Below are 26,480 nucleotides of genomic sequence, written 5' to 3'. Positions count from 1 at the left end.
CGCGCACGCATCTGGTGTGTTGGCCGCGCGATTCGCTCTCGTCTTGGACGGAAGCAGCTGAGTCGTCGCGCTTACCGAACGCTTACTCCACGAATACGAGTGGCGGAGGAGAGAGATCTCTCTCTTCCCGCTCGCCTTGTACGCCATAGCGAAATAAAACTACGCGTGCCTTAAACGCATGCGATAGAGACAAATTTATCCTCGACGTCTAAGCAATCAGCATCGTCGATCTAGCGTCAGGGTGAATCGGCGCGGTCTTCGCGACCGTGCCGTTTATATTATATATGGGAGAATAAGAATCAATGATCTTTTAAAGAGAGCATTTTATATAAAATGCACGTGTTGCAGTTTGTGTATTATAATATTAAGTTTTGTGGAGACGAATGATATTTTGAAAACGCTTGGCTATTTCGCCAAGACGATTTTCATAAAATACAGAGTACAGAGTTTCGCCGACCGGCCAACGAAGGCCGGCGGCGGCGAGAGAGCTTATAACAGCGCGCGACGGGTCCTCGCCTCTCGAGGCGTGGGCTCGCTCGCGAGTTACCGCTCTCCCGAGAGCGCGTAACCGAACACGAAGCTCCCTGGTTGATCCTGCCAGTAGTCATATGCTTGTCTCAAAGATTAAGCCATGCATGTCTCAGTGCATGCCGAATTAAGGTGAAACCGCGAATGGCTCATTAAATCAGTTATGGTTCATTAGATTGTACCCACATTTACTTGGATAACTGTGGTAATTCTAGAGCTAATACATGCAAAACAGAGTCCCGACCAGTGATGGAAGGGACGCTTTTATTAGATCAAAACCAATCGGTGGCGGGCGGCTCGCCGTTCGTCCACGGTTTATTTTGGTGACTCTGAACAACTTTGTGCTGATCGCACGGTCCTAGCACCGGCGACGCATCTTTCAAATGTCTGCCTTATCAACTGTCGATGGTAGGTTCTGCGCCTACCATGGTTGTAACGGGTAACGGGGAATCAGGGTTCGATTCCGGAGAGGGAGCCTGAGAAACGGCTACCACATCCAAGGAAGGCAGCAGGCGCGCATATTACCCACTCCCGGCACGGGGAGGTAGTGACGAAAAATAACGATACGGGACTCATCCGAGGCCCCGTAATCGGAATGAGTACACTTTAAATCCTTTAACGAGGATCCATTGGAGGGCAAGTTTGGTGCCAGCAGCCGCGATAATTCCAGCTCCAATAGCGTATATTAAAGTTGTTGCGGTTTGTGCAAGAGCGAAACAGAACTCGGGAACGAGGTGCACCGAGAGGGCGAGATGTCCTTCTTAGGACTGCGCGAATGAGACTCGAACAGAACAGTTTGTCTTTGTTTAAACGGCACATTTTTCTTTAAAATAATAAAGGGACTTTACACTTTTTACAGTTTTATACACTTAATCTCTATTAATTGGTGATTGAGATTTTAATTCCGCAAGCGACGGAATCACGACTCGGAAAAGAAATCGCGAGATGAGAAGTCCTCGTTAAGCGAGAGATAACTTTGAATAGGAAGAATAGCGTACACGCGTCGAAAAGAATCTGAATTGTGCGGCGAGGCCCGAGCGGGCCGCGTATTTATTTGCTAATGCCCTTCTAGAAAGATCCCGGACAGTCGAGATATTAACCACTTTCCGTTTTACTGGTTTATTTTTGAAGTTGTTTGTGTCTAAGTGGTTGGGATCTTTCTAGAAGGGCATTAATTGTTTAGAAATACAATTTATTTGTTATCAAGGGCGACCGCTATCGGGCCGCCCCTGATTGGAGAGTAATGACGTCGGTCGCCGAAGTGATTGGCGCGGTGTGGCGACAGGCCCAAGACCGGCGATTCGCGCGAGCTGCGGCATGACGCGAGACGTCTTTGCGCGGCAATTACGATTTGGTCTAATTGTTAAAGCGCCGATCATCCTTTCTCGCTCAATCTCGAACATTCCGCCCGCCTCGCCTGGAGCGTCTTGGCGAAAAATTTACTATCCGGGGTTCGGGGCCCTTGCGGCCCTCCCAGCGAGCCGTCGCTAAGCTCAAGCGTGAATGACGGCGCTGCCTGCTACTGTGCGCACGTGGTAATGCGGTGTGTGCAGCCGGAGCATTAATCGTCGCGTTTTAATTGTGATGTGCAGTGGTAATTGCGCCCGCCTTATATCAGCACGTGGTGTTGGACGAAGGCGCGGGATTAAGTGAAGTGCTGTGACTAGTGGGGTGGTCGTGAGCGAGAAGAGCGAAGGTAGTATTAATCGGCGTGAAAATGTGATGTTCGACGATATCGGTGCGTATCGGCCCGGGAAGTAATTCACGACCTAGCCTAACGTCGCGCAAGTGCTTTCAATTCAATCGTTCATATTTCGTACAGCTGTTGATCATATGTCGCTTGGAACCATTATTAAAAATATTGCGCAGGGAGAGCCTGGACTTACGCGGTTATACTGGAGTGGCTCGAATTGCCCAAGGCACTATATTCCAATGTCGAGGCGACGATCTGAAGGTAAGCCTTACAACTTTCAAATTATGAATTTAAAGAATAGGTAACTGAAATTTAATTTAAGATAATTTTTTCCTATCGTCGATGTTAACTAAATGCTAATATTTATGAGTATATGCGCTATATGATTTACCGCAGGGGCTTTCAAAAGCGGCTCTGGGTGATAATTCAGCTAGTTTTTTTTTTTTACATAGAGAAGAGCGAGGAGCGTCACGCTCGGTTACGCGCGCTGTTCCTCCTGCGCGTCGGAGTCGCTTCCAGGCAGGAGGATGATTTTCGCGATCGGGCGCGTCAATTCCGAGGCAGCGGTGCGGACGGAGACAACGCGAGTCCGGCCGTCCTCTCCTGGATGTAATCGTGTTATTCGCGCTAGAGGCCAGCGAGTCGGCGGCGCGTTCTCGCTGCGGATGAGGCAGAGTCGACCGACTCGAACCTGGTCGTTGGCGGTCTACCACTTCGGTCTCTGGAGGAGGGAGTGCAAGTACTCCTGCGACCATCGCTCCCAGAAGTGATCGCGCATCCTTTGGAGCAGCTGCCATCGTGTCAATCGGTTGATCGGCGATTCCAGGAGGCTCGGTTCGGGGATGGAGTTCAGGGCTGATCCTATTAGGAAATGGCCCGGTGTCAGGGCCGCTAAGTCGTCCGGGTCGTCGGATAGAGCTTGAAGAGGCCTCGAATTTAGACAGGCCTCTATCTGCGCGAGGAGGGTGCTCATCTCCTCGAATGTCAGCGTGGTTTCCCCCAGTACTCGGCGAAGATGATGTTTGAGCGACTTGACCGCCGCTTCCCAGATGCCGCCGAAGTGAGGGGCCGCCGGCGGGTTAAAATGCCACTGGATCTGCTCGCTGGCCAGCTGGGCGGCTATTTGACGCTGTTCCGGGTTGCTGGCACTGAAAAGCGCACGCAATTGGGCATCGGCCCCGACAAAATTCGTACCGCAATCGCTTTGGAGGCTGCGACAGATGCCTCTACGTGAGGTGAAGCGTCGCAAGGCCGCCAGGAACGCGTCGGCGGTAGAGTCAGAGACTACCTCGATATGCACAGCCCTCGTGCTTAGGCACACGAAAACCGCGATGAACGCCTTGTAGGAGCGGTGCCCGCGTCCTTTGGTCGTCCTCAGCTTGATGGGGCCGGCGTAGTCCACCCCGGTATTCAGAAAGGGCCGTGCTGGAGTGACTCGGCACCGCGGCAGATCGCCCATTAGCTGCTGCTGCGTAGCCGCCCGCCACCGCGCGCAGGTGACACAGCGCTGGATCACCGCTTTCACCAGGCGACGCCCCTGAGGAATCCAATATCGTTGGCGAATTGAGCCGAGGGTGAGCTGGACTCCACCGTGTAGCATCCGCCGGTGACAGGCCTCGATGACCAGCCACGTAAAGTGAGACGACTGGGGGAGGGTTGCTGGATGTCTCTCGTCGAAAGCCAGCAGGGCGTGTTTGATCCGCCCGCCGACCCGGAGGATGCCTTGCGGATCTACGAAAGGAGTCAATCTGATAAGTGAACTTTTTTTTGTTAATGCGGTGCCCTGCGAGAGTGATGTTAATTCTGGTTTAAAGTTTTCAGCTTGCACCACTCGGATCCAAGCGAGGCGCGCGTCGCTGTATTCGGCGGCAGCGAGTACGCCGGCAGGGGGAGACAGGCCTTTGTCTGCCGTCGGAGGTCAAGTCGTGTCTCGTCGGAGGAGCCATCGCCGGCACCAGGCCGTCACTCGCAACAGGCGCTTAAGGGATGAGAATCGCCGGAGTTCATCAGGTTCGTCGTCCGGCGGCGGCTGTGTCGCGACAGCATGCGACCTTGAGCGCTCCTCTGGACAGTTGTCGTCGAGTCCCTTGATCACGGCGGCCGGCCACGAAGATTGGTCAGCCTTGAGCCAAGGGGGGCCTTGCCACCAGAGCGGGTGATTGACCAGCTCGCTCGGCGAGGTCCCCCGCGATGCGCAGTCGGCGGGGTTCTCCGTTCCTGGGAGATGATGCCATTGAGCCTCCGGTAAAGTGGACTGGATCTCCGCGACTCTGTTAGCCACATACGTCTTCCAGCTCGCTGGATGCCCTCGGATCCATCCGAGAGCGACGGTAGAGTCGGACCACAGATGGACTGGAACTGCTGATGCTCCGAGAGCATGCTGAACGTGGGCCGCCAGACGGACGAGCAGAGTCGACGCGCACAACTCCAAGCGAGGTAGGGTAACTTGTTTAATAGGGGCGACCTTGGTCTTGGCCGCGATGAGTTCAACCGTTATTACTCCGCAGGTTTCCGTCCGTATGTAAACGACGGCGGCGTACGCCCGCTCAGATGCATCTGCAAAGCCATGGAGCTCGATTGATGCGCCCGTCACCTCGAGATGCACGTACCTGGGAACGCGTATTTCCTCTAATCGGGGGAGGTCCTCCTGGAAGGCTCGCCAAAGTCGCACGCTGGCTTCGTCCAACGGGGTGTCCCAGTCGATCCCTTGGAGCCAGGTCGATTGAAACAGGATTTTCGCTCGGATTACGCTAGGAGCGAGCCATCCGAGCGGGTCGAATAAACGGGCCATCAAGGATAACACTGACCTCTTTGTGTAGGTAGGCACCGAGATAGCTCTGGTGGAGAAGGAGAAGCAATCCAGCCGCGGATGCCACTGAAGACCGAGTGTGGCGTGACATTCCTGTGGCTGCCAGGAGAGCGACTCGTGCTTCGTTCTATGCTCCGGAGGGATGTCAGCGAGCAAGGTTGGATCGTTGGCCGACCACTTCCGCAGCGGGAACCCGCCCGCCATGCACAAGTTCTGCAGTTGAATTTGGAGGTCCTTGGCATCGGCGATGGATGAGGCACCGGTCAGGATGTCATCCATGTAGACATCCCGGCGTAGCACGGCCGAGCCTCTGGGGAAGTGAGCCTCCTCGTCGTCCGCTAGCTGTCGCAGGGCGCGCATTGCTAGGAACGGTGCGCAAGCTAGACCGTAAGTTACGGTATTTAGGGTATACGCCTTGACGTCAGTCTGACTATCGTGACGCCACAAAATTTGTTGCAGATGTCTATCCGCCGGGTCGACTAGTATCTGACGATACATCTTTTCCACATCGGACGTTAGGACGTACCGGTGGACGCGCCAACGAAGAAGCACATCGGCCAGGGCGGGCAAGAGGTTAGGTCCTACTCGGACGCGCCGGTTGAGACTTTCCCCGAACGGAACCCTCGATGACCCGTTGAATACGACCCGGAGTTTCGTCGAGGAACTGGATTCTCGCCTTACGCCGTGGTGAGGAAGAAAGCACCCCGGACTCGCTTCTGCGAGCGCGGGAGGAGCGGGTGACATGTGGCCTAGGACCTCGTACTCCCGCATGAAGTCGCGATAAAGCCGGCCGAATTGAGTATCCCCGGCGAACCGTCTCTCCATCTGCTCGAGGAGGCGGGCCGCGGAATGCCTCGTGGCCGTCAGATCCGATAGAGGCGACTTGAGCGGGAGGCGGACCACGTAACGTCCGTCTTTGTTGCGGTAGTGCGTACGCACGAAGTGATCCTCGGCTTCTAGCTCATCAGCCGAGAGCGGAGCAGCGGTGGGATTCACCTCCTCCTGACGCCAAAATCGCTGCACCAGATCGGGGAGGTCGGCATTTCCGCTACACTGGTGAGTCCGGATACACCGAGTCTCGCTCGTTAGATTGATAGTCCCCGATAATATCCATCCTAATGTTGTTTGTTGAGCCACCGGTTCCTGGGGGCCTCCTCGTCGCAAGCCTTCTTGGAGGATGTCCGCACAGACGTCAGCGCCGAGGAGCAAGTCCACCGGATCGGCGGCGAGGAATTCCGGGTCAGCCAGCTCAAGCCCATCCAGATGCGCCCACGCTCGGCGGGTCGTGCGGAACCCACCGCGGTAGAGAGTCAGCCGAGGGAGGATCAGCGCTGAGACGGTCATCGGCGACCCTCCTTTCCACGGCGAGATGCTCAGATCGACCAGGCCTCGGGCTACGCCAGTCATCTTCTCGCCGACGCCGTACACCGACACAGAGGTATGTGACCTCGGCAACTTTAGCTGCTGCGCTAACGATTCCGCGATCAGTGAGGTCTCGGATCCTTGGTCGATCAAGGCCCGCGCGACGTGCGGGACGCCAAAGCGGTCGGACACTCGGACACGCGCGGTAGCGAGGAGAACGGCGGGGGTACGGCCGGACGATCGGTTCGCGGCGTGCGAGACCTTGACAACCTCGACCGTCGCGCAAGCCTCATGGAGGGTGGTGTGATGACGAGCTCCACACGTCGAGCACGTCTTTTTCGATGCGCACTCCGATACCTTGTGCCTACCGAGGCAGTTGAGGCACAGGTTGTTAGCCTCCACATGTAGTTTTCTTTCGGCGGCCGTTTTAGATTTGTAGCCGTCGCAAAACATAATGTAGTGCTCTTGACTACAGAGTGAACAGCGACCGCGTTTGCCCTCTGGCTTTCGCGCGTGGAATACGCGTGCCTGCTTTCCTGAATTATTGCTCGACTTGGCAGAGTTCGTTTCAGTTTTCACCGGTTGTAGCGACTCGAGGGTGTGCAGCCGTCGATCGAGGAATTGCTGCACGTCGAAATACGAAGGTGGATCGGTCGTGTCACTTATGGAGTTTTCCCACTCGCGTCGCGATCGCGGATCGAGCAGTTCGACTATCTGGTGCACGAATAAGTCCTCTCCCCGAGTTATCGGCCGTCCGAGGCTCTCGAGCGAGCCGACGGTGCTCATTACGCAATGATATAATTTACGTAAATCGGATACTGACTCACCCTTCAATTTTTGAAGTGCCGTGAAACGAGAGATGTAGGAGCGTACCAGGAGGCGTGTGTTCTCATAGTAATTCTTCAGCGTCCGCCATGCACGGTCGAAATTCTCCCCCGTCGTTGGTAGACTGCGAATAAGCAACTCCGCCTCACCCTTCACGCACGATTTCAGGTAGTGAAGCTTCTCGACCTGCGACGTTGAGGAATCCTTGGCAACGAGCGAGTGGAAGAGATCCCGGAAGGACGGCCACTCTTCGTACTGACCCGAGAACTGCGGCAGCTGGATGCGAGGCAAGGTCGTACGAGGCGGATGCGGGGCACTCGTAGGAGAGGTCGGAGCTTCCTCGGGTTTTTCACGCTTCAGCTCGTGGAGGGCGTCGAGGAACAAACCCTTCTGCGTGAGGTAAGCTTCCTCCGTCAATGTCATCAAATCCTTTTTTAGATAGTCTGTTCCAGCTAGTCGGCTCCAGTGGTTTTCGGAGAGGTTCTCGTGGTTGACCTCGAACTTCTCCTAGTTCGACGCGAGAGAGCCCAGGCGAGCCTCAAGCAGGCCGACGGTGACGTTCGCGGCACCCGACTTCTTCAGGTTTTCGTTAGCGCGCGAGATGCGCCCGAAGAGTTCGAATTGCGTTCGCACTATGCACTCCATGTCCTTACTCATTTTTGTCTTCTAGGTGCGCGCAATTCGGAAAAGCACGGAGGACACAAGCTCACCTCTGGCACTGCACTCACTCCACGAATCGGCACCGGACAAGCGATCCGGCTCGAAGGACCAGCAATAATGTGCAAGAGCGAAACAGAACTCGGGAACGAGGTGCACCGACAGGGCGAGATGTCCTTCTTAGGACTGCGCGAATGAGACTCGAACAGAACAGTTTGTCTTTGTTTAAACGGCACAATTTTCTTTAATATAATAAACGGACTTTACACTTTTTACAGTTTTATACACTTAATCTCTATTAATTGGTGATTGAGATTTTAATTCCGCAAGCGACGGAATCACGACTCGGAAAAGAAATCGCGAGATGAGAAGTCCTCGTTAAGCGAGAGATAACTTTGAATAGGAAGAATAGCGTACACGCGTCGAAAAGAATCTGAATTGTGCGGCGAGGCCCGAGCGGGCCGCGTATTTATTTGCTAATGCCCTTCTAGAAAGATCCCGGACAGTCGAGATATTAACCACTTTCCGTTTTACTGGTTTATTTTTGAAGTTGTTTGTGTCTAAGCGGTTGGGATCTTTCTAGAAGGGCATTAATTGTTTAGAAATACAATTTATTTGTTATCAAGGGCGACCGCTATCGGGCCGCCCCTGATTGGAGAGTAATGACGTCGGTCGCCGAAGTGATTGGCGCGGTGTGGCGACAGGCCCAAGACCGGCGATTCGCGCGAGCTGCGGCATGACGCGAGACGTCTTTGCGCGGCAATTACGATTTGGTCTAATTGTTAAAGCGCCGATCATCCTTTCTCGCTCAATCTCGAACACGGTTAAAAAGCTCGTAGTTGAATCTGTGTCGCACACCGTCGGTTCACCGCTCGCGGTGTTTAACTGGCGTGATGTGGGACGTCCTACCGGTGGGCTTAGCCTCGCGAGGGGCGGCCCAACTAATATCCCGTCGCGGTGCTCTTTACTGAGTGTCGAGTCGGGCCGGTACGTTTACTTTGAACAAATTAGAGTGCTTAAAGCAGGCTACTTTCGCCTGAATACTGCGTGCATGGAATAATGGAATAGGACCTTGGTTCTATTTTGTTGGTTTTCGGAACCCCGAGGTAATGATTAATAGGGACAGATGGAGGCATTCGTATTGCGACGTTAGAGGTGAAATTCTTGGATCGTCGCAAGACGGACAGAAGCGAAAGCATTTGCCAAAAATGTTTTCATTAATCAAGAACGAAAGTTAGAGGTTCGAAGGCGATCAGATACCGCCCTAGTTCTAACCATAAACGATGCCAGCTAGCGATCCGCCGAAGTTCCTCCGATGACTCGGCGGGCAGCTTCCGGGAAACCAAAGCTTTTGGGTTCCGGGGGAAGTATGGTTGCAAAGCTGAAACTTAAAGGAATTGACGGAAGGGCACCACCAGGAGTGGAGCCTGCGGCTTAATTTGACTCAACACGGGAAACCTCACCAGGCCCAGACACCGGAAGGATTGACAGATTGATAGCTCTTTCTTGATTCGGTGGGTGGTGGTGCATGGCCGTTCTTAGTTGGTGGAGCGATTTGTCTGGTTAATTCCGATAACGAACGAGACTCTAGCCTGCTAAATAGGCGTACCTTATGGTATCGCGAAGGCCCCCGGCTTCGGCTTGCGGGTTTTTACTACCAACGTACAAACAAATCTTCTTAGAGGGACAGGCTTCTAGCCGCATGAGATTGAGCAATAACAGGTCTGTGATGCCCTTAGATGTTCTGGGCCGCACGCGCGCTACACTGAAGGAATCAGCGTGTGTTCCCTGGCCGAAAGGCCCGGGTAACCCGCTGAACCTCCTTCGTGCTAGGGATTGGGGCTTGCAATTGTTCCCCATGAACGAGGAATTCCCAGTAAGCGCGAGTCATAAGCTCGCGTTGGTTACGTCCCTGCCCTTTGTACACACCGCCCGTCGCTACTACCGATTGAATGATTTAGTGAGGTCTTCGGACTGGTGCGCGGCAATGTCTCGGCATTGCCGATGTTGCCGGGAAGATGACCAAACTTGATCATTTAGAGGAAGTAAAAGTCGTAACAAGGTTTCCGTAGGTGAACCTGCGGAAGGATCATTAACGTTCCGGAGGTCCTGCTCTGCGTCGAGAGTCTTTCGGGACGCGCGCTCGCAGCAGTCGGCGACTGAATGGACGAGAGAGAAAGAAAACACGTCTAACACACAGAGAAAGAGAAAAAAGGAATTGACGGATCGTGTATAAAATCGCGTCGACGCGCGGCGACACGACGTCCGGACGCGCCACGCGCGCGGCCGCGCCTCTGCGACAAGCAGCAGCGCGCGCGCCGACTTTCGCGCCTCGTGGTGCTGTCCGACTCTGTCGTCGTCGACGTCGCTCGCGTGGGAGATGAGAGCGTTTAACAATATCCGAGACGCTCCGTCTCTCGCTTCACGCGGTGTCGCCGTCGCGTTCCGCTCGCGCGCCAGTCGCGCGAGTCGCGATACGCGCGCGCGCCCGTTGAACTTTGAAATTCTCATATTCGAACGAAGAAATATATATGCGATACGGAGTGCCGAGACGCTTGACGCGATCACGCATCTCGCCACGAGCGGGAGTATCGATTCGGCGTTAGCGCGAGCGAACCGGTGGTAACCTACGTCTACGCGCTCGCTCTCAACGTACGTGCGTGCCAGCACTCGTCGTCGTCGTCATCGTCGTCGCTACGCGCCCTCCCCGCTAATGTCGGGGCAGAGGCCAGCGTGCGACGCGCGCCGCGCGAGAAGCACCGGCCGAACGTGTGTGATGAGGTGTGTGGCTGGCGGACGAGAGGACCATGGTGTCCGATGGTTTATTCAAAGAACTTTCCGCCCCGGCTCTTTCCCCGTCGAACGGGGGAAGTGACGCTCCGATCGCGAACCAACTTTGTGCCGTAGCCTCGATCCCTTTACCGGGATTGCGGCGGCGGTCCGCGCGTGCTCGGACGCGCGGCCAGGCTGATCGAAGAGCCACGATTTTCTCTCACTCTTCGGAGTGGAGACCACGATGGATGAACTGTGAAGCGTTCGACGAACGCGACGAATGAAAAACGATTACCCTGAACGGTGGATCACTTGGCTCGTGGGTCGATGAAGAACGCAGCTAATTGCGCGTCAACTTGTGAACTGCAGGACACATGAACATCGACATTTCGAACGCACATTGCGGTCCACGGATACAATTCCCGGACCACGCCTGGCTGAGGGTCGTTTTAACAAACCTAAACTGCTTGCGCCCTTACGCAAGCTGACGAGCCACGGCGTAGCCGTGAAACGACGAAATGTCGTCGGCTGTCGTCGCTGTGCCCCCGTCGCATTGCGTAAACGGCGTACGAGCGATCGTTGGACGTTCGCCCGAGAGAGACTAGAGCCTCTTTGTCACCCTCCCAGTATGTATTGGCGACGGGTTCGACGAGAGGCCGTCGTCGATTGGCGTCGTCTGAAATGACACCGAAGGTGTGTGCAGCGAGAGGAGTTATAAAGAGGAGGAGAGAGGCGCGCGTGTACGCACAAAGCGTTTAAAGGATAGCGAAGCGCGCGCGAGCGGCGCCCGGAGGCTGTCGAATGATATGGAGAGAGTTGTCGGCGGAGATATACACAACGACGACACACGAGAGAATATGCGAAAAGTTTAAGCGAGAGGAACGACGACGAACGACGCGCGACACTCGAATGATCTCGCTCTCTACGAGTGATCTCGTAGTTGGCGAATAAAATGCAAAAAGAAAGCGGCGCAGCAGCACATTCTGCTGCGTCCGTCTTTCTAGCGCGTCGTTGTCTCTTCCGATCGCGTCGTCGCGCTGTGCGACTCTCTCTCGGTCTCTCGGTGCGCCAGCGCGCTCGCGCGATACCGCGCCTTTTATTAGACGCGAGGCTTCGCCTCCTATCTCGCGGCGCGAGATACCTTACGGTAAAAATATATGGAGAAGGGAAACCGCGGCGCGCGCACAGTCGTCGTCCGGCGGTACGCGGAGGGAGAGAAATTGCGAGAGAAATCCACCCTTAAAAAAGCGGATGAATCGCGAGCCGACCGCGTGTCCGAGTCCACGAAATTTTCGAACGAAGATTGTGACCGGCACGCGTCGTCGTGTACTCGTCGAATCGATTCCATACCGCGCCCGTTATATATATACACGCGCGCGCGCGCGTTATAATTACGCCGCGCCGTGTTATTATAATCGTGGAAGTTAGAGGGACGGAAGACAAGAAGCGCAAAACGATATTATAATATATCTATCTCCTCTCTCGCGTCCCCGCGAAACAAAACTAGATTGTGCCGCGCGCGCAATATCGGTCGGTGCGTTACCGCTAACAATAGTAGTAGTTAACAAACAATAATGATACTACTTAGCGCAATAACTCCACCACCGCACACACCCTCTATCTCTCTATATCACTTTGTAGAGAGTTTCTCTACAAAACTCTGACGACCTCAGAGCAGGCGAGATTACCCGCTGAATTTAAGCATATTATTAAGCGGAGGAAAAGAAACTAACTAGGATTTCCTCAGTAGCGGCGAGCGAACAAGAAAGAGCCCAGCACCAAATCCCGCGGTTCCGCCGCAGGGAAATGTGGTGTTTGGGAGGATCCGCTTATCCCGAGGCGTCGCGTCGCGTCCAAGTCCATCTTGAATGGGGCCACTTACCCGTAGAGGGTGCCAGGCCCGTAGCGATCGGTGCGCGTCTCGGGAGGATCTCTCCTTAGAGTCGGGTTGCTTGAGAGTGCAGCTCTAAGTGGGTGGTAATCTCCATCTAAGGCTAAATACGACCACGAGACCGATAGCGAACAAGTACCGTGAGGGAAAGTTGAAAAGAACTTTGAAGAGAGAGTTCAAGAGTACGTGAAACCGTTCAGGGGTAAACCTAAGAAACCCAAAAGATCGAACGGGGAGATTCATCGTCAGCGGCGCTGGCTTCGCGTCGGTGGGCGATGTCCCGCGGAGTCCTCGCGGCTCGCGCGCGGGCACGCTACCGTGCGCCGATGTCCGGCTGTCGTCGTCGTGCACTTCTCCCCAAGTAGAACGTCGCGACCTGCTGGGTGTCGGTCTACGGCCCGGGTGCGGTGACTGTCGCGTCGCCGGTAAAACGGCACGCGACAAACCCTCGGTCGCCCGGCCGGCTGCTCGGCGGTACGCGCAAGGTATCAGGCCGCACTTCTACACGATGCGTCGAGGCCGTCGCAAGCGCGCGCCACGTTACTCGGAGGTTACGGACTTTGCGCCGTCCCCGGTTCTGGCCCGCTGTTGGTTAAAGTACGGATCACCTTCGACAGGCCTGCGAACGTCTCTCTCACGGGGGACGGATACCGGTCGGCGACGCTACTGCTTTGGGTACTCTTAGGACCCGTCTTGAAACAAGGACCAAGGAGTCTAACATGTACGCGAGTCATTGGGACTTGTCGCGAGACCTAAAGGCGTAATGAAAGTGAAGGTCGGCCCTGGCCGTCGACCGAGGGAGGATGGGCCGCGTCGCGATGCGGCCTCGCACTCCCGGGGCGTCTCGTTCTCAACGCGAGAAGAGGCGCACCCAGAGCGTACACGTTGGGACCCGAAAGATGGTGAACTATGCCTGGTCAGGACGAAGTCAGGGCAAACCCTGATGGAGGTCCGTAGCGATTCTGACGTGCAAATCGATCGTCGGAACTGGGTATAGGGGCGAAAGACTAATCGAACCATCTAGTAGCTGGTTCCCTCCGAAGTTTCCCTCAGGATAGCTGGCACTCGTCCGTTCGGCACGGAACGCGCACGAGTCTCATCTGGTAAAGCGAATGATTAGAGGCCTTGGGGCCGAAACGACCTCAACCTATTCTCAAACTTTAAATGGGTGAGATCTCTGGCTTTCTTGAATTATGAAGCCACGAGCATATCGGATCAGAGTGCCAAGTGGGCCATTTTTGGTAAGCAGAACTGGCGCTTTGGGATGAACCAAACGCAGAGTTAAGGCGCTCAACTCGACGCTCATGGGACATCATGAAAGGCGTTGGTTGCTTAAGACAGCAGGACGGTGGCCATGGAAGTTGGAATGCGCTAAGGAGTGTGTAACAACTCACCTGCCGAAGCAACTAGCCCTGAAAATGGATGGCGCTGAAGCGTCGAGCCTATACTCTGCCGTCAGCGGCAAGTGGGGCGGCGACGGGAGCGTTGCGCGCGTCGGACCGCGTTTGCGGCTCTCTCGCGAGGCAATCGTCTCCGTCGAGTCGTCACGAAGCCCTGACGAGTAGGAGGGTCGCGACGGTGAGCGCAGAAGGGTCTGGGCGTGAGCCTGCCTGGAGCCGCCGTCGGTGCAGATCTTGGTGGTAGTAGCAAATACTCCAGCGAGGCCCTGGAGGACTGACGTGGAGAAGGGTTTCGTGTGAACAGCCGTTGCACACGAGTCAGTCGATCCTAAGCCCTAGGAGAAATCCTATGTCAATGACGGCGTACAATATACTCGAGTGTCGAAAACGAAAGATTATAATATGTATATAATGACACACGCCCGTCGGGCGAAAGGGAATCCGGTTCCTATTCCGGAACCCGGCAGCGGAACCGCATACAATTCGGGCCCTCGTAAGAGTGTTCGTCGGGGTAACCCAAAATGACCTGGAGACGCCGTCGGGAGATCCGGGAAGAGTTTTCTTTTCTGTATAAGCGTTCGAGTTCCCTGGAAACCTCTAGCAGGGAGATAGGGTTTGGAACGCGAAGAGCACCGCAGTTGCGGCGGTGTCCGGATCTTCCCCTCGGACCTTGAAAATCCAGGAGAGGGCCACGTGGAGGTGTCGCGCCGGTTCGTACCCATATCCGCAGCAGGTCTCCAAGGTAAAGAGTCTCTAGTCGATCGAATAATGTAGGTAAGGGAAGTCGGCAAATTGGATCCGTAACTTCGGAATAAGGATTGGCTCTGAGGAGCGGGGCGTGTCGGGCTTGGTCGGGAAGCGGGTCTGGCTGACGTGCCGGGCCTGGGCGAGGTGAACGGTCGGCGTTCTCACGCCGGTTCCGGGATCCGAGCTCGGTCCCGTGCCTTGGCCTCCCGCGGATCTTCCTTGCTGCGAGGCTTCCGTGGCGGCGCGAGCCGTCGTGGTCGTCCTCTTCGGCCGCCATTCAACGCTCAGCTCAGAACTAGCACGGACTAGGGGAATCCGACTGTCTAATTAAAACAAATCATTGCGATGGCCCTCGCGGGTGTTGACGCAATGTGATTTCTGCCCAGTGCTCTGAATGTCAACGTAAAGAAATTCAAGCAAGCGCGGGTAAACGGCGGGAGTAACTATGACTCTCTTAAGGGTTCACCCGGGCGACCGGTGGGCCCACGTGTCAACCCCACCTCCTCGTGGTGAGAGTCGGGCAACGCCGCGGTTCGTCGCGGCGGCCAACGGGGCTCTGGCTTAGTGGTACGCGTAAGCGTATCGCCCGGGTCCGTGGGGTTGCCAGCCCCTCGGGCCCGTACTCGGCAGGCACGTCAAGGAATGAGAAGTATAATCTCCGGCGGCAGCCTCGGGCCGCCGGTCCTACCGTATCTCCGTCCCCTTCGCCCGAGCCCACTCCTGGCCCATCCCGTCGGGCCCCCGCTGTAGCTCGATGCAATCCGCCCCCCGCTGCCCCCGCGCCACCGCAGGTCCCGCCGCACCCATGCCCGCATTGCGACCGTGCGTTCAGCACTAAGTCGGGACTCGGCTTACATCGCCGACGGGCTCATGAGGCCATTGTAAACGAGGAGATATGTGTCGAGAGGGTTAAGCGCCAATGGAGTGCTGAAGAACAGCGCATGATGGCGAGGGAGGAGGCCCTGGCCGTTCATCGGGGCGTTCGGTTTATCAACCAACACCTCCTCACCGTTGTTCCTAATCGCTCCCTTGATGCCATCAAGGGTATGCGGAAGAACGGTGCATACCGACGCCTTGTTGATGCGGCTCTGGAGGATCTGTCCGCCACTTCGGGGGATAGTTCCTTTCTTTCCGGTGGCGGCTCCAGTCCTTCGTCTTCTCCTCAAGCATCCGCCGTCTCCACCCATGGATCACCTGGCTCGCCTCCGCACACTCCATCTTCTCCCGGCTGGGGTGATATGTATGGCAGTTTTGCTGGCGCAATTCGCGCCCTCATCCCAGTCGTGGAAGCCATTTAGGGATGGAATACCCACGTTCTGGTCCAAATTGGATCAGACGTGCTGGATGGCGGGCGGAATGTCGGTGCTGTCGATCCATGGCTTTTCGGCGTTTTCCCTCCGACTGCTCCTCGAATGCGACCGCCTAGGCAGCACCGTGTCCTCAACCGTAAGAAGGCGCGACGACAAGCCGTATATGCGCGAGTTCAGCGCCTTTTCCGCTCAAATATGTCGCGCGCGGCGAAAGAGATTTTAGACGGGGGCCATGATGTGAACGTGGTTCCTGGTGCCCAGCGTATGGCTAAGCATTGGGGCCCGTTCTTTGCTCAGGCGTCAGTGCCAGTTGAGCCAGCTCCGCGACTTCCGCCTAAGCGTGAGTTATTAGGCACATGGTCCCCGGTCTCCTGTGAGGAGGTGGCAGCCATCAACTTGCCCCTCAACTCAGCCCCTGGATTGGACGGCATCGGTGTTCGCCTGTGGAGAGCGATGCCAGATTCCATCAAGGCTCTCCTATTCAACATTGTGCTGCTATGCGGAGGTTTTCCGGCTTCCATGCTGGCGAGTCGGACGGTTTTCATCCCGAAGCGGGGCAAATGCTCCCTTCCGGGTGATTTCCGTCCGATCTCCATTACCTCCGTGGTCGTGAGGCACTTGCATAAAATCTTGGCCCACAGGCTTCGCGAGTCCAGGATCGTCGATCTGCGGCAGCGTTGCTTCGACGACGGGTGCGGAGAAAATGTTGCCGTTCTGGCCTCCATCTTGATGGACGCCAGATCCCGTCGTCGTGAGATGCACGTTGCATCCCTGGATTTCGCGAAGGCCTTCGATAGCATCAGCCATGGCGCTATTTCTAACGCCTTGGCGGGTTTGGGCTTGCCTCACGGCCTTATCGCTTACATAGACCGTGTCTATGAGCGTAGCAGCACTCTGTTTGAAGTGCGCGGTGTCAGGTCCGAGCTCTCAGGAATTGGCAGAGGCGTCAGGCAGGGGGATCCTCTATCACCAGTGTTGTTTTGCCTGGTGGTGGATGTGATCATGCGATCTATACCTGCCGACGTCGGTTACCAGCTAGGAGAACATCGTATTAACAGCATTGCATATGCTGATGATGTTCTCCTGTTTGCTGCCACTGGGTGGGGCCTCCAGACCAGCATTAGGGTGGTGGAAGACAAAGCCAGGGAGATGGGGCTTTTCTTTCAAGCTAAGAAGTGCTCTGTTCTTTCCCTTGTTCCCTCCGGGCGGGAAAAGAAAATTAAGATCGTTACCGGCCCCCAGTTCCGGTTGCGAGATGGCACATTCCTCCCGCAACTAGACAAACCGCTGAGTGGCGGTATCTGGGAGTCGATTTTCGACCGGCGGGGCCGCGGAAAGTCGGCTCGGAGATTTCTATCTTTCTGAGCCGGCTGAGCAGAGCACCTCTGAAGCCCCAGCAGCGGCTGAAGATCGTTCGCTGCTTCCTTCTCCCTCGGCTCTACCACTCGCTGGTACTGGGTAAAGTCACACTCGGAAAATTGAGAGCTATGGACGTCATGACCCGCGCGGCGGTTCGCAAGTGGCTCAGGCTCCCGGCAGATGTCCCAACGGCTTTCTTCCACTCACCGGTTTCGAGTGGAGGTCTGGGCATTCCCGCAATGGCCACCACGATTCCAGGTTTGCTCCTTCGACGCCTGAGCAGCTTGGAGTCTTCGACTTCCCCGCAGGTAAGCGCCATCGCCGACTATATCTGGGCGGTACGTCGGCGTGAGTGGGCGCGTCGTGCGCTCACTCGGGACGGCGAGTGTTTGGCGACTAAGCACCGAAGGGATAGATGGCGGTCCCACCGTCTTTACCGGTCGGTGGACGGATTTGAGTTGCGGGAGTGCCAAGATTCGGGCCTCTCCTCGTGGTGGGTGGATAGTGGGAGTCACGCCATTCCCGGCCGTGACTTTGTCCAGTACGTACATGTTCGCGCCAATACTCTTCCGACGCGTATTCGTACGTCAAGGGGGATGAGGCGCGAGCAGTACGCAGATGTCGTGCCGTCTGCAATTCCACCGAGACGGCCGCGCACGTCATCCAAGGGTGCTTTCGCACTCATGGCGGCCGCGTTCTTCGGCATAACGCTGTGTGCCGGGTCCTAGCGTCAGGATTGAGGAACGCGGGCTGGACAGTGCGCGAAGAACCTGCGTACGTCACGGCCGAGGGCAAACGCAAACCTGACTTGCTTTGCCTGCGTGGCTCCAGAGCCGTCGTGCTGGATGCACAAGTTGTCAGCGGCGTAGCTCCCCTGGTAGACGCCCATGAACGTAAAGTTCTATATTATAGAGACAATGCGTTTCTTGTAAGGGCGATCTCCGGGGAGACGGGCGTTAACCAGTCAGACATCGAATTCTCCTCCTGTACTATCTCGTGGAGGGGAGTTTGGTGTCTCGCGTCCGCTGACTGGTTGCTGGGCATGGGACTTACAAAGGGATTTTTGCGGGGCATAACTACGCGGGTTTTACAGGGCAGCCATACTAATTGGACCCGGTGGAACCAGATGACATCATTGGCCCACACCGGGTCTACTCAGCGGGATCGAGAGGGCATTGGGTGATTGGGGCGGAATATATGTATTCTTTGTGTGGGGTACTCGCCCCCGTATTCCTCGTCCTCGTCTTTGTGATCTTCTTGTGCTTGTCGGGTGGTCCCTTTGGTTAGTGATCATCGTTTGGACCGCCCTAATTGTGTGTGTGCGTGTTACCCTGAAGCATTTGGCTGCTTCCTTTTATGTTGCGGGCAAGCATTCAAAAAAAAAAAAAAAAAGCCAAATGCCTCGTCATCTAATTAGTGACGCGCATGAATGGATTAACGAGATTCCCACTGTCCCTATCTACGGGGGTCGTGCGATTTCGGGGGTCGTGCGATTCGGGGGTCGTGCGGGTTAGGCTTTACGGTAGGCACCGCACGTTAAACAAATTACATTATATGTTCCTACCTACTGCCGGGCAGTATTGTGGGTTGTTGTCCGTGCATATCTCGTTGGAGAGATCAGAGTGCAAGCTGAATTGATAGAGTACACATTGGAAAAGTACACGTTGGTATAAAGATCTTGGTGGATAAAGCGAAGCCGGCTGCGGCTGGTGGTGCCACTGTGGAGTGGCGGGCATACAAGAATGACCTCTGGCGCTTAAGCGACCCGGAGAGAAGCAGTGGAAGGCCCAGACCGCGATGGGCCAAATAGATATCCAAGGAAGAAATGTAGGGAGAGGTGCGTATCTTCGCGATGCCTTGGCTCGCCTGCCAAGCTCCGATGGCGTACCTGCTCCCGAACGGACTGATCTTAGGCGCGGGATTGCATCTGGATGTTGAGACTAGTCATCATGTGTCGCAGCGTGCCCCGATTTTTGTCGGGGCGAGGTGTACGCTGCTGACGCGTATACTGGTTTCCGTCTGGGTGCAATCCCGAAGATCAGTCCAAGAGCTGCTTAGCTCTCGTGTGGTGGCAGCACCTCCCACGACACGAGTGGCAGAGCGCTAGGGTGGGTCAATGCTCCCCACCCAGAGGGAAAAATATTTTCCCTCATTTTTATTTTTTTTATAAAAATTTTATTTTTTATTTTTCTGCTGCTTCTCTCCTCTTTATTTTTCTTTTTTTAGAAAAATTTTTCTCTTTATTTTTCTTTTGGGTCGCGGGCGCCTCAGGCTCAGCTCATGCTGAGGCCTCAAAGCAACACGCCGCAAAACATTTTAGGCGTTTCGAGGTCAGCTTCTGAAAGCAACACGCCGCTAGACAACCTAGGCGTGATCCAGGCATGACCTGGGAACACCATTTTTTCAAAATTGAAAGCAACACGCCGCCAACCAACTTAGGCGTACCCAGGCATGACCTTGGAAATTTTCAATTTTCAAAAGCAACACGCCGCCGACAACTTAGGCATGACCCAGGTATGACCTGGTAAATCTCTGAAAGCAACACGCCGCCCGACAACTTAGGCATAACCCAGGTATGACCTGGTAAATTTTCACCTCTTGGTGCTTAGCAGAACGCTGACCTCGTGAGGTCATATCTTGTTATGTCTGCTGCCCCGTACGGGTGCTGCTGGCGGCACCGGCAGAGCGGGGCCGGGCCGCGGAACGACGCCGCAAAGTCTTGGCGGGACGGCGAAAGCAACACGCCGCTGGAATGCTGTCTGCTATACAGCATCGGCAGAATTTAGGCACCGTCAGCATGCGCCGGGAACGGTGGCCTTTGGTAGTGCATGGCTAGCTTGCTGCTCTGATCGATCCAGCGATAATAGGAGAAAACACCATCTCTCTCCTGCTGGGCAATGATTCACGATACGGGGCGGCTGCGTCCTCCCAGAATAACCATGCCTCTCACTGGGACGTCTGGGTGTCACTGCCCTACTGAGCTTGCGTTTAAAAGCGCAAGTGATGTTGGGCAGGTAAGCCCGGAGTCCTGAGAGGCGATGGTTGGGCCGTTGATGCGATCTAGACCTCTGGTTAGGTCCCTCAGCCTCTCACGTGCCCCTTGGATCTGGAAGAGGGCGTACGCCGCTGGGTGCAGGATGCGCATTTATTCGCCTCTCCTGTGTCAAGTCAGCGTTTCACACCTCCACGTGGTGCCCGACGGTAACGTTGCGCTTTCCAGCGCAACGGCTAAGTGATCGCTGGCGCCGCATGTTCCCTGGCCGCCGAACATCAGGCATGGCCAGGTCTGCTTAGGTGGAACATCGGTTGTTGAATGTTTTGCGGGCCAAACCCCAAGGGCCGTGGCTGCCTATCGGTGGTCGCGGTAAGGGTATTGGCGCACCCAGGGTGCCTTAGCCGTTCACACCGCAATCCTGGAGGCTTTTGCCTAAGGGAACGGGGGCCTTGGCTTAATCGCCCGGGTCGCGAGGTGGGTAGCCTCTATAAAAAACGCCTCCTAATCCTAAGCAGAGGTGCGCGGTGATGGGATGCATGGCCGGGGGGTGGACCGGTCGCGAGCGGCCACCTCAGAATACCTGGCGACCTTCTGAGTAAGAAGCCTTCTCTCCGGAAAGAGCGTCACCCGGAGAGTGACTTGTAGATCGTCTCAGCTCGTGGGAACAAAAATGGATTGTTCAAATAAATTAAAACTAAACATTGGGGAATCGGGGGGTTTAGAGAAAGAAGGAGAGAAGGAGTCGATGACTCCGGTCGAAGTATGTGTGGAGAGTATAGATGTGAGTGCGTGTAGACATGAGAGAAGCGAGAGTGTGTCGAGCAAAAAGAGTGATGCGAGTGTGGGTGCGAAGAGAAGGAGAGTTGTGGAGGATGAAAGTGCTGGGGCGAATGAGTTAGCGTGTTTGAGGATGATTGGGTTGAGACTCCGCAAATTCCTATTTGCGGAGGTCAACAGGGTCTCCAAGAGTGCGAGTGAGTATATATTGAATTGCGTGGGTGAATACGAAGAGCAAATGATGCGAATGTTAGCGAGGAATGAGAGATTACAGGGGAGGCTGGATGAGTGTGTGAGCCGTGTCGGTCGAGATGTGGCCCAGAATGTGTGTGGAAGCGGAGCGAGTGTGAGTTATGCGAGTATGGCTGGTAAGAGTGTGGCAAAAAACTTGAATGTTAATGATACTAGAGTGAATGTTAAAAGCGTGAAGGACAGAAATTTTGCAGTTGTGGTGAAAGCGAAGGATGCGAATGTTAAAATGACAAGTGAGCAAGTGAAAGAGAAAGTTATGCGTGATGTGAGTAAGTCGTTGGATGTGAGAGTTAAAGCGGTGCGAAAGACAAGGAGTGGAGGAATAGTAGTCGAGACAGTAAGTGAGAATGAGTTGACAAAAATTAGGGAGTGTGGTAAATTTGGTGAGATTGGTCTGAGTGTGGAGATGCCCCGTAGGATTGATCCTAAGATGATTGTTTATGATGTGCCGAATGAGATGACGAGTGATGAGTTGATGAAAGAATTTTATGAAAAGAATGTGAGGAGCTACGTGTCGGAGAGTGAGTTTAAAGAGCGTGTGAGGATTGTAAGCAGAGGCGGCAAAAAGGGTGCGGCTTGTGGGAATGTCATCCTCGAGGTGCCAAGTCTAGTAAAGAATGTGGTGTGTGCTGAAGGACGAATGTTATCTTGTCCAGAGAAAGATAGGGATGTATGTGGGAGGAGGTCGGACGTGTCTTTACGCCCATTTGATCAACGAGCGACAGAATCCATCCGTGGCAACGGCATTGACGCATATCCTGTGGAGAGAGCATTCACACATTTTTCAGCCTAACGAATAATTGCTAGAAAACAATATTCGCAGACTAGAAAAATATGTGAGGCGCAAGTGGCTGGATCGGGAATCGAACCCGAATCTTTCGCTTTCCGGGCAACTGCTCTAGACCACTGAGCTATCCAGACCTCACACCTAATGCTGTTTTTTAACACAGTGATATGCGACTCCAGAGCGATGTTGGTATCTCACTCGATGGATGCAATGCCGATTGCCACGGAGAATCCCTGAAAGGTCGCTCGCTGACCAAATAAGTGCCGGTGGAGGTATTCGCGTGCATGCTGGCTTCCGACTGGCCTTCCGTATGAAACGGCACCGACGAGCACAACGCCGTAGAGTGACCACATCCCCCAAGATCCCTCTAGTATATACTAAAATCCCCACTGTACCAAATAGCAGTGGCGAATGGACCCTAAGATAGGGCCGGGGCAGGCCTTCAGAGAAAGATAGGGATGTATGTGGGAGGAGGTCGGACGTGTCTTTACGCCCATTTGATCAACGAGCGACAGAATCCATCCGTGGCAACGGCATTGACGCATATCCTGTGGAGAGAGCATTCACACAATGTTTGTGGGATGGAAAGCATTTAGAGTGTGAGAATTTGTGAATGTTTTGAGGTGCCATAGGTGTTATGCCTATGGCCACATGAAGCGTGAGTGTATGGAAAAGGAGAGTTTGTGTCAGAAGTGCGGTACGAGTGGTCATATGGTGAGGGAATGTAAGAATATGTTTGCGTGCAGGAATTGTAGAATTAAGGGGAGTAAGTGTGACCACTCGGTTTTGTCTGAAGAGTGCCCGGAATATAGACGGGCGCTCGAGCATGAAAAGGCAAGAATGAATGATGATGAATGAGTCTTGTTTAAATGTTGTGCAGTGTAATTGCCAGAAGGCTTACACTGCAATGTGTGATTTAGGTGAGTGGTTGTGTGAACGGCGCGTGAGTGTGGCACTGCTGCAGGAGCCGTATGTGAGATTTGGGCGTGTGACCGGTCTGCCGGTGAGTATGAATGTTATTGCGTGCGAGAGTGAATCAATTAAGGCAGCAGTTGTCGTGTGTGATCTTAGCTTAGATGTGATGTGTGTGAGAGAATGTACGAATGAATTTGGTGTGTGTGTATGGATAAAGGGGGACTTTGGCGAGTTATACGTGGTGTCCATGTATTGCCGGTATGGTAAGTGTATCGAGCCTTACTTGGCATACATGGACAGTGTGCGAATGATGTCCAGGGGAAAACGAGTGGGGTATGGATGCGAATGCCATCTCTCCCTTGTGGTTTAGCAAGGGGGAAGGTGGTAGCAGAGAGAGTGAGATGCGCGGTAGAGCTCTCGAGGAATGGATCGTTGCGAATGGTATGAATGTGCTAAACGTGCCAAGCGAAAGCTTCACGTTTAGCGGCCCGAATGGTGAGAGTGACATTGATGTCACTCTCGTGAATGATGCGTGTGTGGGGTGCCGGTTCGAATGGGAAATAAGGCCTGACTGGGGTATTAGTGATCACAATGTGATACTAATACGGATGATGTGGGACGATACTGTCGGCGGGATTGAAGATGTGTGTAGATGGATATGTAAGGATGCAAACTGGGAAGGGTATATGAGTGATCTTGTGGAGAGTGCGGCTGAAAACGCCAGATTTATAAATGATGAGATGAATGCGAATGAAATGTTGGAGAATGTGATGAGATGGATCCTGAGTGCGAATGATAGGTGGTTGAAGAGGCATAAGCCCAAGTTAGCAAGGAAGCTTGTATGGTGGACGGAAGAATTAGAGAGACTGAAGAGGAAAGTAAGGAAGTGTAGGCGTGCCTACCAGCGTGCGAGGAAAGGTGATGATAGGGACAGGACGAATGCGAGGGCGGATGAGTATAGGCGAGCGAGGAATGAGTATAAGGAGTGTATATGGAGATCGAAAGAGGCAAACTGGAAACAGTTTGTGGGCACGAAAGGTAATCAGGATCCGTGGGGTGAAGTGTATAGAGTGTGCATGGGGAAATATAGGCGTGACTTATTGAGTAGTATGAAAGTTGGTGATAGAATGACGAGTACGTGGAGAGAGAGCGTGGATGTGTTGTTCGATAGGTTCTTCCCGGCTGCACGAGCGAGTGTGGAACGTGTGGATGAAGTGCAAATGGAGGAAAGACAGTTTGAGTGGGAAGAAGTGAGTGAGACTATAAAGTCGATGAGATTGGAGAAGGCACCTGGTCTGGATGGGGTAAGCACGGAGATGTTGCGTATGATTTGGAGAGCGATACCGGTTTGGCTGAAGAGAGTGTATGATGTGTGTTTGAGCACTGGCTGTTTTCCCTTGGCGTGGAAGTCTGCGAGAGTGGTTGTGTTGCTTAAGTCCCTCGATAAAGTGCGGTCTGAACCAGGGTCGTACCGGCCCATTTGTTTACTATCTGTGCTTGGAAAGGTGCTTGAGAGAATGATGGTGAGAAGATTAGAGCGAATGATGTATGGAAGAATGTGTGACGCACAGTTTGGTTTTACGAGGGGCCGGTCGACCGAGGATGCGTGGAACTGTGTGCTTGTGGGTGAATGCGTCCACGAAGAAGTATGTTTTAGGTGTGTTCGTGGACTTCAGGGGAGCGTTTGACAATTTAGAGTGGGATTGTGTGCTTGAGAAACTGCGTGAGATCGGGTGTGAGGAAATGGGATTGTGGGAGAGTTATTTTAGTGATAGACGGGTGTGTATGAAAGGGGTGCCTGAGACTGTATGGAAGGATGCCTGTCGTGGCTGCCCGCAGGGGTCCATCTGTGGTCCATTTATATGGAACCTTATGATGGACGACCTGCTGTGGCGGCTGCGCGGGTCTGAGTGTAAGGTAGTTGCGTATGCGGATGATTTGTTGCTGAATGTGGAGGGACAAAGCCGAGTGGAATTGGAAAGAATGGGTACCGAGTGGATGAGAGCTGTGTACGAATGGGGAGTGAGAGTGGGTGTAAGTGTGTCCGAGGAAAAGACGGTGTGCATGCTTATGAAAGGTAGTATGGCTGCGACGAGGCGACCGAGTGTAAGAGTGAATGATGTTAATGTCAAGTATGTGAGTTGTGTGAGGTATTTGGGTGTGTGGATGGGCGAGAGGATGAGCTTGAAGCCGCACCTGGTGTGCTTGAGGAGAAAGTGTGTGAATGCGGTAGGTAAACTACGGCGTGTACTAAGGAGCGAATGGGGCTTGCGTAAGAGGGCAGTGCGTGTGTTATACAAGGGGCTGTTCTCTGCTTGCGTTATGTATGGAGCGAGTGTGTGGTGTGGTATGATGAGATTTGGGTATGCGAGGGATATGATGAATAGATGTCAGCGAGTGGTTCTGTGTGCGTGTTTGAATGTGTGTAGGACCGTTTCTACGGCGGCGATGCAAGTGTTGATGGGTGGTTTGCCGTGGGATTTAGAGTGTATGAGGAGTGGTGTAAGGTTCAAGATGAAGAGAGATTACAGTGTAAATGAGTATGGTGTGGTTGATGATGACGAGTTGAGAGAAATGGGTGAGAGTGAGCGGATGAAACTGATGGATGATAGATTGTATGATATGTGGCAGAGAAGATGGGATGAATGCGAGTCTGGGCGAGTGACGTATGAGTTTATTAAGAATGTGAGATTTGCGGAGATGAATGTGTTGTTTGAGCCGAGTTTGTGGATGGGCTTCATCTTGACAGGTCACGGAAGTATGAATGCGTTCTTGTATGGGAGAGGATTGAGTGAGACGGCGGGATGTGCGTGTGGGGCTGAGTGTGAAGACTGGAAGCATGTATTGATAGAATGTCCGTTATATGGAGACTTGAGAGGGTTGAGCGAATGGGGTGTGATTGTGCGGACGGATGGTAGTGTGGATGTGGGTGATGTGCTGGAGTGTAAGGATGGGTATGATAGAGTATGCAAGTTTGCTGCGTGTGTGTTTGAAAGGAGACGGATGAGTGGGAACGTATAAATGTGGGGTATTGTGAGGTGTGCAGGGGAGATGCCTCAGGTAGAAAGGACTTCGGTCTGATTCCTGCAATGCGTCTTTTGAGGTGTGGCGGCCTCACACACCCGAGCTGGTCGACCGATGTCGAGGATTGTGGGATCCTCAACCGGTAGTGGCCTCGGCCACGAAGATCCAACCGGTGATCTTGGCCGGTACCATGGGAGCTGGGTTGCCCCGGGGGACTTGTCCCCCGACTCAGCAATTGCGGTAGGACTCGTGGGGGTAGTGTGTTGATAGCTACATGCTGGCTAGGGGCGTTAGGACCCCGACGGAGGAGCTGCGTAATATACAGTTCGGGTACCAACCTGCTTAGCTGGTAGAGCGCGGACAGTCGCTCGCCCCAA

At 54.2% G+C, this 26,480-nt stretch overlaps 2 protein-coding genes, 1 non-coding gene and 3 pseudogenes across 3 annotated transcripts; 4 read left to right on the top strand and 2 right to left on the bottom strand.

Moving 5' to 3' along the window:
• The first annotated feature begins 581 nt into the window (after window positions 1-581).
• LOC145969542 (small subunit ribosomal RNA) lies at window positions 582-1,320 on the top strand (annotated as a pseudogene).
• A 1,607-nt stretch (window positions 1,321-2,927) lies between these two features.
• Window positions 2,928-9,734, bottom strand: LOC145968972 (uncharacterized). Its single transcript, XM_083094855.1, has 4 exons — window positions 9,484-9,734; window positions 7,928-8,093; window positions 4,188-7,724; window positions 2,928-4,004 (listed from the first exon to the last, which is right to left on the bottom strand). Exons 1-4 carry the CDS (start codon window positions 9,732-9,734, stop codon window positions 2,928-2,930), a joined length of 5,031 nt encoding a protein of 1,676 aa, XP_082950981.1.
• Window positions 8,668-9,969, top strand: LOC145969539 (small subunit ribosomal RNA; annotated as a pseudogene).
• A 969-nt stretch (window positions 9,970-10,938) lies between these two features.
• On the top strand, window positions 10,939-11,093 carry LOC145969523 (5.8S ribosomal RNA). Its single transcript, XR_014438144.1, has one exon. It is a non-coding gene; the product is annotated as a 5.8S ribosomal RNA (ribosomal RNA).
• A 1,240-nt stretch (window positions 11,094-12,333) lies between these two features.
• Window positions 12,334-14,696, top strand: LOC145969494 (large subunit ribosomal RNA; annotated as a pseudogene).
• On the bottom strand, window positions 14,088-14,961 carry LOC145967760 (uncharacterized). Its single transcript, XM_083092683.1, has one exon. The coding sequence runs from the start codon at window positions 14,959-14,961 to the stop codon at window positions 14,386-14,388; it is 576 nt and encodes a 191-aa protein (XP_082948809.1). The 3' UTR covers window positions 14,088-14,385.
• Between the last annotated feature and the right edge of the window lie 11,519 nt (window positions 14,962-26,480).

This window comes from Camponotus vicinus, unplaced genomic scaffold (assembly GCF_025532165.1).
Source record: "Camponotus vicinus isolate PSW18456_S1 unplaced genomic scaffold, iyCamVici1.0 SCAF_3, whole genome shotgun sequence".
NCBI classification, from domain to species: domain Eukaryota; kingdom Metazoa; phylum Arthropoda; class Insecta; order Hymenoptera; family Formicidae; genus Camponotus; species Camponotus vicinus.
The sequence above is the reverse complement of the archived record's forward strand: the minus strand, read 5'-3'. Positions and strand labels throughout refer to the sequence as shown.